Source organism: Corvus kubaryi, unplaced genomic scaffold (genome assembly GCF_017639235.1).
Source record: "Corvus kubaryi isolate FWS band 111438036 unplaced genomic scaffold, C.kubaryi_AGA036_p1.0 split3-37304, whole genome shotgun sequence".
Lineage (NCBI taxonomy): Eukaryota > Metazoa > Chordata > Aves > Passeriformes > Corvidae > Corvus > Corvus kubaryi.
In genome coordinates, this window is record NW_024582087.1 from 317,686 (window position 1) to 329,083 (window position 11,398).

At 56.9% G+C, this 11,398-nt stretch overlaps 1 protein-coding gene and 1 long non-coding RNA gene across 2 annotated transcripts; both read right to left on the reverse strand.

The window, feature by feature from the left end:
- Window positions 1–297: 297 nt before the first annotated feature.
- TMEM222 (transmembrane protein 222) lies at window positions 298–7,486 on the reverse strand. Its single transcript, XM_042015383.1, has 6 exons — window positions 7,342–7,486; window positions 5,452–5,536; window positions 4,725–4,756; window positions 3,925–4,021; window positions 3,521–3,651; window positions 298–2,576 (listed from the first exon to the last, which is right to left on the reverse strand). The coding sequence occupies exons 1-6, from the start codon at window positions 7,455–7,457 to the stop codon at window positions 2,489–2,491; spliced, it is 549 nt and encodes a 182-aa protein (XP_041871317.1). The 5' UTR covers window positions 7,458–7,486; the 3' UTR covers window positions 298–2,488.
- A 688-nt stretch (window positions 7,487–8,174) lies between these two features.
- LOC121658459 lies at window positions 8,175–9,726 on the reverse strand. The gene is made up of 2 exons (XR_006013975.1): window positions 9,058–9,726; window positions 8,175–8,523 (listed from the first exon to the last, which is right to left on the reverse strand). It is a non-coding gene; the product is annotated as an uncharacterized LOC121658459 (long non-coding RNA).
- Window positions 9,727–11,398: the final 1,672 nt, after the last annotated feature.

An 11,398-nucleotide genomic window follows, 5' to 3' on the forward strand; every position in this document is an offset into this window, starting at 1 on the left:
TCAACCTTGGAAAAAAGCATCTTCCACCCCCAGCATTAAATCCCACAAACTCTTCCTGCACTGCAGGGATGGGGATTCTCCTGACCCCCAAACCTCCTTCCCAGCAGTAGGGGTTGTGAGTTTTCCCTGGAGCAGGGAAAAGGGCGAGTTCATAAAGCCAAAGGTGTGGGAGCTTCAGGATCAGACTCCTTTGGGCAGGAGAGGGGCTGGGGCTCAGTGGGACAGGGGAGATCCTGACCCCGACCCCGCTCTTGGCTGAGGGCTGGGAGGAGGGAAGAGATGCAGCACTTGGAGATATCCACAGAAATCAGTTTATTTCCCTGCCGTCGGGATTATGAAACCACAGAAGCAGAGTTTAAATATTTACAAAGAAATCCAGCGCCCCGCAGAGATGAAGGGAACAAAGGATGAGGGATGGGGGCTCGCCCTCGCCATTCCAAACTCCGCTCTGGTAAAAAGCATCAGGACCAAACGAGAGGGAATTTTACAGTGGGGTTTTGGAAGTCCAGGGGCCCCCTGACACCCCCAAGTCTCAGCTTTGGCAATTCTTGTAGAGCTCGTGGATAAAACATGAACGGGATGGGCCGAGGGGCTCGAGGCTATTGCTGAGGGTGGATCCAGCCCTGGGGCCGGTCACTCCAAGGAATCACGCTGGAATCAACATGCGGGGACAGCACTCCCCTCTCCCATCTGGCTGGCTGCCCTGGGCACGCTGGGCAGTGGCTCCTGGGCAGAGAACAGAGCTCAGAACACTCCGTCCTTTCATCCAGGTTCTCTTTGATCAGGATTTTGGCTTCCCCTGCAGCCCCAGACCCAGCAGCCTCCATCCCATGCTCTCTACGCGGGGAGGGAATGACTGTACAGAGCAGCCACTGGAACATTTCAGCTCCAGGTTGATGGGGAAGGCCAGGATGTGGTGACAGAGGGACAATAATGAGCAGGAGGCTTGAGGGGTGATTTAAAAGTGACCGAGAAAAAGGGGAAAACACAGAAATGAGCCCATGAGGAGGGTCCCATCCGCCCATAAGGCTGGAGGAGTCAGGGAAGTGGGAGAGGCACATGGGGAAGGGTCTGAAAACCAGTGACAAAGGCAGCAGCAGACATGGCAGGGACTCCAGAAAAGCTTTCCTGCTGGCCACAAGCACTCCTGGAAATGGATTCCTTGGAATCTGTCAGATACTGGAGTAATGAGCTTGTTTTTCAGGTGTGAGTGGCAAAGCTCTTCTCCCCCCTCTGCAGACAGCAGAGACCTACTCAGCTGCGCATAACCCTTCAGCCAGGCTTGGTTTTAAAACACCCCCTGGCTCAGAAATCAGCACCTGCAGGGCAGACCCAGCTGTAGAAGGGGTTCCAGGGCACATCCAAGCTCCCTTCCTGCCTGACGCTCAGGAACAGCCCCCCTCGCACAGCCCATCCTGCCCAAGCTGTGCCCCTCACACCAACCCCTGCACAGCTCCTGTGCCCAGCTGTGCTCTCCAAAGCTCCCTAAACCATTGCTCAGTCACCACCCAGGACCAGCCAGGAGAAAGCCACTGCCCCACTTTGCTGCTGCAAAGCTCAGCCAGACAGGCAACTTCCAGTACCTTCTCTTTTCAGCTCCAAGCTCAGGTGCTGCTCCCACAGAGGTTTTCCAGCCCCAGCCGCCGCCTGAGACACGGAGCACAGGGATCAAAGGGACACCAGTGGCTTGTGAGGACTGCAGTGCCAGATGCAGCAATTCAGAGAGAAGCAGGGAAGTGATATTTTCTCTGGCACAAGCTGAAAGGGACAGAGAGCTGCCTTCCAAGGCTGCAGCAGGCTCCTGGATGGGTGCACCCTGCCACGAGCTGTTCCCAAGCCAGCCCTTCGACTTTCCTGCCTTTCCAGGCTCACCAGCAGGACCAGGGGAGTCGGCCCTGCCACAGAGCGTCCCTCAGGAGTGTCCCACCTCAACAGCCTCCTGCCACTGCCGGGGGGCCATCGCTGAGTGCTGGGGCACCCCATCCCCCTGGGAAGAACCCCACACTTCCACTTTGGAACATGTGCTACTGGAGAGATGTGGCACAGGGGAAACAGCAACTCCTACCTGGAGACCCAGGGAATTTGAGGAAGCGTCTGGTGAAGAGGAGGAAAGCAGGTGATCAGAGAGACCCTCCCGAGGTGTGTCTGCTTGTGCCACTGCAGGAGGCAGAGCTTGCCTTGAGGCTTTTCTTGGCACCGAAAGCAAAGACACCCACCCCTCTCCTTTCCTGATCCCATTCCCACCTCCCCCGCTGCAGAAAGGGAGAGAGCAGAAGCTTCCAGACCCCTGACATTGGGAGACACCATCAACAGAACAGAAACAGGAGGAAAAGAAGCCAGCTCCAGGAGACGCAGATGAGCTGTTACGATGGAGTGGGGCTGCCACCTCCCCTGGAAAAGGGCTCCCAGAGTCCCATGCCTCTATCCCGCTGGATCAGTCACAGTTTCTTCCTTTGTGTGCTCAGGGATTGGGGGTTCAGGGCTGCCATCACCGCAGGTGCAGGGTGAGAACCACGGTCACAATCACCCCCAGGAAGAGGACAAAGGGCAGCCAGGTCTTCACAAATCCCCCTATGCTGCAGGAGGGAAAGGGGGAAAGGTTTAAATGTGAGAAGAGACAGAAGGATGGGAGAATAACTGGAGGAATCAGAGGGAGACAGATGCTTTTCTGACTGTTACCTACTGCTGGCACTGCCACACATCCCATCCTGGAGATTCAGTCTTAAAAACTGAGACTTGATCAGGACCACAATAAATATATCACAAACAACAGGCCTGGAGTCTCCTTCCAGCTTAAATTAAGCCAAAGACAAGCCCATTTCATACTTGCACAGACAGGAACGGTGACAAGAGACCACAAAAAATGAAACCCCATTACCACAGGGCTCATTATTCTGACTGCTGGTGGATTTAACCAAGATAGCAGGAGCTATCCTTGCCCAAAAGCAGGCAAAGAAGCTCTTCCTGAACAGGGAAGACTACCTAGAAGTGGAGCTTTATGCAGGGCAGACCTCACAGAATCTCCTCTTCAGGCACAAGGAGCTGAAATGGAGATTCAAAACCCTTTCCTTAAGGAGAGCTCGGGGTTTCCCTCTCCACTCCAGTTGGAAGCTCCACAGCAGCTGGAAATCAGACCAGCTTTTACGTAAACAAGATTCAAGAGAAGGGAGGGAAACCAGTAATCCTTGGAGAGAAGCCATCCTGTGACCTTATGTTCTGACCTAACCCAGCCAGAAGACAACACAGAGTGAGATTTGCTTTAGCCAGCATTTCCCAAATTCCAGGCACTCCAAATTAGCAGCCAGAAACAGTATTTTGGGAGCAGCATCTAGTGCAACCCAGCGAGCACTCCTGGTTCTCTTGCTGAGCACAGGCAGTTGACAGCACCACCCACCAGCAACACACCCACGGCTTGGGGGGACACTTCTCCCTTCTCCATGGGATAGGCAGATGCTTCAGAGGGCTCAGGAGAAGGAAAGAGCCCATTTTGCTGCTGAATTCAGGCTGTCCCTCAGCTCACCTGACATATTTCCCATAGAGGAGTGTGAAGAAGCACAGTTTCACCATGTTCCAGGAGGTGCTGTTATCGTATCTCATCAAGTTTAAGGCCAGAGCCACGTGGGAATGGCAGTTGTCGCAGCAGAGGTTGTGCTGGAACACAAAAAGGGATTAGAAATCCTGTCCCTGAGGTTCCCCAGTCCTGGTGGAGAGCCACAGGTCCCACTCCTGCGGCAAGGAGCCAAATCCTGGGGAGGGATCCCTTCAAACCCCTGCAGAGATACGGAATCAAAGCCCCTTGCTCCAACCTGGCCTTGAACACTCCCAGGGATGGGGTATCCAGAATGTCTCTGGGAGCTCCCTGGAGCCTCTGGGGGAACACTCCCTCCCTCCCTCCCTCCCTCCCAGCCAGGACAGGAGCTGTACCATGCGGTGCTTGTACTCCTCGGACGCGTCGTGCACGGCCGTGTCCCAGGCGTTGGGACCAGTGGCATAGACTTTGCTGGGATCCAGTTTCCAGTACCTACAAGGATGAGAACAGCTCCCTTTGCACTGTTCTACTGCTGCACCTTCCCCACTGCCTGCTCCTCCCAGCAGGAAGATTGTGGAATCACAGCTGAGCTGGAAGGGACCCTACAAGGGTCATCAAGTCCAGCTTCTGGCCCTGCACAGGCTTAAAGGACTTGGATAAATCCAGTGCCTCTGAACTGCACAGAGCCCAGCTCTTGGAGACAAGAGAGGCAGCAGAAAGGCTGCTCAGCATCCTCAGCACCCCAGAGAGAGAAATCCCAGAGCTCAGGGGCACAGCCCTGAACTGCTCCCGCATCCTGAAGGAACCTCCTGGACACTCCAAGCACAAACCTGACCTGAGAGACACAAACCCTGGCCCTTCTCCTGCCCACAGCACTGACAGGACGTGAGTGACACCAGCTCATCAGCACAGCCAGGCAGTGTTTACTCAAGAGCACTTGCTAACATCATCTTAGGATGGTTTAGCCTTTTCTTTTCCTTTTCTCTAACAAAGGCTCCACACAGCTCTGGTTATTAACACCACCACGTTGCTGTCATGCTGCTAAAAAGATTTAATTTAATGTGGTTTCCTGGAAAGCAGAGACACAGCGGCCACCGAGGTGAATTAGGGCAGCTGAGCACCAGGAGAAGCAATGTCACAGCACGTCTGTCCCCAGGAACTGCAGGGCAGTTTAATACAAACAAGCAGCACTTACTTTACAGGTTTCCCAAATGCCATGTTGTCTTCCTACAAAAAAAAAAGGAAAACTGTCTCAGCAGGATGAAACCCAGTGCAGTATTCAGGGCATGGATCGTGCTGGAGGTCTCACAGCTGGCTGGCTGAGTGATCCCACTGCCCCAGCGACCAGTCCCGGGTGTGCCTGGGTTTGGATTCCCGTTGTTTCCACACTCCTGATCTGGGCACGGGCACATTTATACTCCACACACAGTGACATCATCCACTTACAAGTGCCTTGTTCCCCTCCTTTTTTTTTAAGTGTTAATATTTTGTTAACTCTCAGTTGTAAATGCCTCAGTCTATTAGGAGCATTAATTATCCCAAATTAAAACTCTCTTTACTTTCAGAATCCCCTGGATGCTTAGCAGCTTAAGAGGCCTGGCACACACCTGATGCTGAGCAGCTGAGGAAGCTGAAGGCACTTCTGCTACTCAGAATTAAGAGAATTTAAGTCCTAAACTCCTAATTTAGAGCCTGGAATACAAGATTTTTTCCCCTTCTCCTCACCAAACCAGCCATTATTTATCACACCCCCAAATAAGCTCCAGCCCAAGGAGCAACAGCAACGATCCCAGCTCCTTAAAAACACCTAAAGCTGTTATTTGAGCCAGAGAAGGCAGGGCTGGCTCAGGAGTCACCAAGGCAGGGGAGAAGCAGAGGAAACAGGAATTCTGCTCGTGCTCCTGGGTCCAGGATCTACTCACGGAGACGAAGTAGGGCCCTGCGAAGTCCCGGATGACGCCGGTGGAGGTGCAGATCCCCATGTGGCCGATGATCGGGAACAGCCACCTGCCAAGGAACAGGGGGCATCAGCAGGGGGGCTCATCCCTGCTCCCACCGAGGGCCCACGGCGCAGGTAACCTGGGACACACAGCTGGGAGGGGGAAGCGTGGGAGCCAAAGCCAGGCAAAGGCTGGAAGAGACACAGAAAAATGGGGAAAACACCACGGGAACACTCCCAGCTCCGCTGGCAGGAGGGCTGGAAGAGAACACCACACCCCAAAGTGTCCTGCACACACCCCGGGCAGGGAAGGGCGAGCCCTCTCTCCCAGACAAACCCCTTTGTGCAGCCAAGCACAGAGATTAGATCCTGGAGGAACTGCCTTGGGATAAAACTGGACTTTCCACTCCAGCAACCAAAAACCAGGTCACCCTGCCCACCTTCCCACCACGCTGCAGCTTTCCAAAGCAACCTAGATTTAAGCTCTCCAGACACAAAACAGAGTTCCTGGCTCTAGGAAGAGCATTCCCTGCCCTAAATGAGCCCATTGTTTCACAGACCTTCTCCCTGATGGGTATTTACAGCCCCAGGGAGGAGCAGATCTACATCCAACCCCCTTCCATCATCAGACCTACATCCCAAGCCCTCTGCATTATCAAACCTACGTGCCAGCCTCCTTCCATCATTATCACGTAGAAGGGAATACTCCAGGTCATGCTCCAGCCCTCTCCCACACTCTCCAGCCCTCTCCCATCCTCAGGTTTGCTGATCTCCCTCTGATTTCTCTCTCCTCTCTCCCTGAGTGGCTCTGGCAGCTCCCTTCAGCACTCCCAGCTGGGGTTAGGAATGTTAAAAAGCTCTGGAAAATCCTCCAGGAAAAGGCTGAGGTGAACATTTTAAACAATCAAGAAAGAAAAAAGATAAAAGAGATAAAAGAGGCGGCAAGAGGAGAAGTGCAGCCTCTCCCGGGCGAGGAGAGCTCCGGGCCGTTCCCGATCCCGGCACACCCCACACCACATCTTCTACGTGACTTCGAGCCCCGGCTCAGTAAACATCACCTGATGGGAACCCGAGGGGAAGAGGAAGGTGGAAAAACAAGCCTCGCTGTGCCCAGACAACCCCCACAGCCACAGCTTTCCACGTTCCCACGACCGGAGGAAAAGTCCCAAGTTCTCTCTGGAGCCTGCCCACACTTGGCTGCCGAGCCTGGGAAGGCAAATCCAGTCCCAACTCATGAAAAGAACGCACCGAGACTCCCCTCGGGGCACGGGGTGGTCTCAGATCCCAGCGCCCAAACCTTTGCTCCAAAAAAGCCTTCCCACGTTTCCCTGGATCCCTCCACTCCCGCTCCTGCAGGGACAAGCCCGTTCAGCGCAGAGCCTTCCCCGCACTCGCCCCGGCTGCAAGAACGAGCCCCTCCCTCCCTGGGACAGGGTCCCGCGGCAGCCGAGCACCCCGGGAAGGACAGGGGGAGCCGGGAAGGGCAAGGAGGAGCCCGGGAAGGGCAAGGAGGAGCCCGGGAAGGGAAATGGCGAGGGGGCCCCAAGAAGAGCGAGGTGGGGGGGCTCAGGAGGGGCAACGGGAATCCGGGAACGACGAGGTGGGGGTCTAAGCGAAACGAGAGGGGCCGGGAAGGGCGAGAAGGGATCCGGGGAGGGGCTCCGGGAGAACCCGGGAAAGGAAAGGGGGGAAGCGGGGAGAGGGTCCCGACAGAGGCGGGGGAGGACCCGGGAGGGGCGAAAGGGGATCGAGAGAAGCGCGAGGGCTTCCGGGACAGGTGAGGGGAGGCCCCGGGAGAGGCGAGGGGGTCCCGTCCCGGGCCCGGCCCCCGCCGCGCCGCCCGCCCCCGGTGCGCCGCCGGCGCCTCGCTCACGTCAGGACGGGGATCGGGGTCCACACCACGCAGTGCGGGAAGCGGCCGCGCTCCGCGTCCGGCGCGGCGCCACCGCCGCCATTGAACTGCTTCATCCCGGGCTCCGCCGCCGCCATGCCCGGGGCGCGCCCGCAGCGCGTCACTTCCGGCGGGCCGCGCGCGCTTCCGGCAGCGGGGAGCGCGGGGGGGAACCGGGAACGGGCCCGGACCGGGAACGGGCCCGAATGGGGAACGGCCTGAACCCGGGAACGGCCCGAACCGGGAACGGGCCTGGACCGGGAACGGGCCCGAACGGGGAACGGCCTGAACCCAGGAACGGGCCCCGGACCGGGAACGGGCCCGAACGGGGAACGGCCTGAACCCGGGAACGGGCCCCGAACCGGGAACCGCCTGAACCCGGGAACGGGCCCGAATGGGGAACGGCCTGAACCCAGGAACGGGCCCCAAACCGGGAATGGCCCGAACCGGGAACGGCCCCGAACCGGGAACGGGCCCGAACGGGGAACGGCCTGAACCCAGGAACGGGCCCCGAACGGGGAACGGGCCCCGAACCGGGATCAGCAGCCCCTGTTACGGGCCTGGACCACCCCTACGGGAGCAGCACCCCGGGCCAGGGCCCCGGACAGCCCCTCCTGGCCGGTCCCTTCGCCCCTCGCCCCCCGTGTGCGGAGCCGCCACGGCCCCGCCGCTGTCCCCGAGGCCGGGAGCTGGAGGAGCCCCCGTAGAGCCCCTCAGGGAAGCGCAGGAGCAGAAATAACCATCCCACGGAGCCCCCCGGGACAGGAGAGGAACTGCCAGAGCAGCAACAGCATTTACAGATGGAGAACAGAGGGTTAGAAAAAGAACAATCGCTTTATTAGGGAGTTAAATTCAAACTACGTGAGGAAGCTGGAGAAATGTGTTTATTCCAGATTTCCACCCAGCACAACACACTCGAAAGGCAGAGTGAGACCCACGGGAGCGGAGGGGGCACAGGGAGGTCAGGGCTGCCCCAGCCCAGCCCAGGATGGGGATGTTCTGCCCCAGGGGTGCGGGAGAACTGCCGCTGTCCACCTTCCAGCCTCTGCATTCTCCCACGTTTTCCTTGGAAGCTGCTCATTTCCTCCTCACACAGAGCCCGTAGCTGTTTCCCGTCGAGGCAGGGCACGGCCAAGGCTCTCCAGGACAGCCTGTGCTGTCACGCTGCTGGGCCAGGGGGGTTGGCAATAAACAGTCTTGGCCCCTTCCTGCACATGTGGCAACACAGAGCCAAGGTGGCCTTGGATTTGGGGATTAACAAACCCCCTTCCCAACACTCATCACAAACTTAACAGCTCCCACTTTTTACTGACGTTCCTCTTCTTCACCGAAGGCTTCTCCCTGCTTTGTATCCTGCTTTCCCGTCCCTGCCTTTCCCCTCCCTGCCTTTCCCCACTCGTTAGGCTGACTCCAGCCGTGGACGTTCTCCGTTCCGGGACAGAGCAGCACTGACACACCAAGCTTTAGACTCCCGAGGCTTCCAGGAGAGAGCCCAGGAGATGGGTGACCTCTGCCCACCTCAAAGGGGCCACTGTGGCAGCAGAAAATGTCCCTGAAGTCTCATGTCAAGGTGGCCTCTCCCCCCTCGAGCCACAGCAACTCTCCCCAAGCACACAGCTGTCAACACAAGTAGCTCAGTAACACACAACACGTTTTTTCACCTCTACCAAACCCTCAAGACTTTATCCAACATCTCACCTGATTTCCCAGCCTAGACCATGGTTTAGGAAAGCCTTTTCAAGGGGGAAATATTTCCAAGGCAGTGCCAGACTCTGTTCAGTGGTGCCCAGAGACAGGACGAGGAGCAGTGGCTGTAAACTCAAGAACATGAGGAAGAACTTCTTTCCATGAGAGTGGCAGAGCTCTGGAACAGCTGCCCAGGGAGTGTGTGGAATTTCCCTCTCTGGAAACATCCCAAACCCACCTGGAGGTGTTCCTGTGTCCCCTGCTCTGGGTGGCCCTGCCTGGGCAGGGGGCTGGATTGGGTGACCTCCAGAGATACCTTCCAACCCTGAAATTCCATGATCCTGTGAAAGCTGCTCCAGGGGTGTTGGGACGGACCTAGAGCCCTCTGCCTGGAGCTCACATGGAGCTGCAGCAGGACCTGTCACTGTGCCAGGAGTTGAAAAACAGCCTCCAGTCACACTCCTTGGAGCCTGATGGAAAAGGAATTCACAAAATAGTCTCCAAAAGAGAGGAAGCTGAGGAAATCAATCACTCTTGAGAGCGAAGCCACGGCTGGTGCTTTGGTTTCTGATTTCTTCTTTTAGGACAAAGAGTAATGGGTTCAAACTTGAAAGAGGGGAAATTTAGATTGGATAAGAAGAAGAAATCCTTCCCTGTGAGGATGGTGGGGCTCTGGCAGAGGGTGCCCAGAGAAGCTGTGGCTGCCCCATCCCTGGAAGTGTCCAAGGCCAGGTTGGATGAGGCTTGGAGCAACCTGGGGTAGTGGAAGGTGTCCCTGCCCATGGCAGGGGGTGGAATGAGATGAGCTTTAAGGTCCCTTCCAACCCTTAACATTCTGTGATTCCGTTTTGGCACTTGGGATGGAAGATGCACACAAAGGTTGTGTTTCAGTGAACACTTTTTGTTCAACGAAGAAAAAAGTCCTGGCATTGATTTGCTCCAGGCCAACATAAATATCAGAGATTGTGAAAAAGCCATGAATGAGGGCCAATGTTCACATCAGCTAATGTGGTCCTGGCACGTTTGTCGGATTAGGCAATGGATTTGCTCTTCCTGCTCATGGCTGGGAGGCTGCTAAGCAGGATATCACCAGGGACCAGCTCCTTGGCAAAGCCTCACAGCAGGGACAACACTGACAGCCTCAGCAGGACGTGTCCCCGCAGTGCCACCTCCCGCCTGGGCAAGGGGCAGTTCAGACACTTCCCTCCCTCGTAAACCAAGTGCAGGAAGGCAAGCCCAGCTGCTGGAGCTCGGGAAGAACATAGCTTTCCCCAGGCTGGATTAAAAAAAAATAATAATTAAAACCAAAATCAATAGAGCACTGGTTTGCTGTGCAGCTCTTTGTGTCTGTCAGGGAAGCACAAGGGCTCTCCAGCCCCGGCAGAGCACGGCTGAGCTGGAGCTGACAGCAGGGTCTTCCTGGTGACAACTGGAAAGCTGCTGCTGTTGTGCTGCTATTGATCTAAGCAGAATACAAAACACCTGAAGTCAGCAGGGAAAAATAGCTGCAGTTGGAAAAGGAACTGTGGGGGGGAGGACAGGGAGGGGAGAGCAGGTAAGAAGTTCTCCATGCATAAAATTAAAGGCCAGGGTTTTATTGCAGCTCTCTTGCCTGACTACAGCACTGGATCGATGTGCAGAGCAGGAATGGTGCCACCATTGTTTGTGCAAGCTCTCGTTTGAGGAGAAACAAAAGGGTTTGCCAGGAACTCGCCACCGATGGCTCCTCTTCCCTCCCTCAGGCAGAACATCCTCGGGACAACGGGGACATGTCCCTGCTCCCGGCAGGTGCCAGTGTCCTCCTCGGACCCTGGTGACCCAGAGCCTTCCCGAGGGGAGAGGATGGAGCACTGTGGGTTTGTCCCAGCACAGCCTGGAGCCCAGCCCGGCCGGGATTCGGGTACCTCCCGTTCCCAGGCTGGCTCAGGGCACAGCCTGGAAGCAGCAGGCGCCCAGCCAGCTCCTGTTCAGCAGCGCTTCCTTGGGAACCTTCCCTGTTGTGACAGCTCGAACATTAGAAGGACTGCCAGAACCAAAGCACTCCAGGAGGAGATCCCCTCCCCCTCCTGACATTGACAGCCGAGGCGGCAGCAGGAGCTGACTGGAAATGTCACCGAGGCTCGGGCTGATGGAGGACACCAGCCCCGTGTCCTTCCCCGGCCCCGCAGGGGAGGCTGGGCTGGGTTTGTGCTGTTCCCCTGCTCTGGTCTGTGCAGCCTGAGAGCCTCTCCCGGCTCAGTGCGAGCCAAAAACCTCCCTCGGGGCTCTGCTGGTGCCACTCACAGCCCCACGGGACGCGCCAGGCTCAGCCACCCTCCCCAAAAGTGGCCCTGAGCCACCTCGGCCCTCAGCT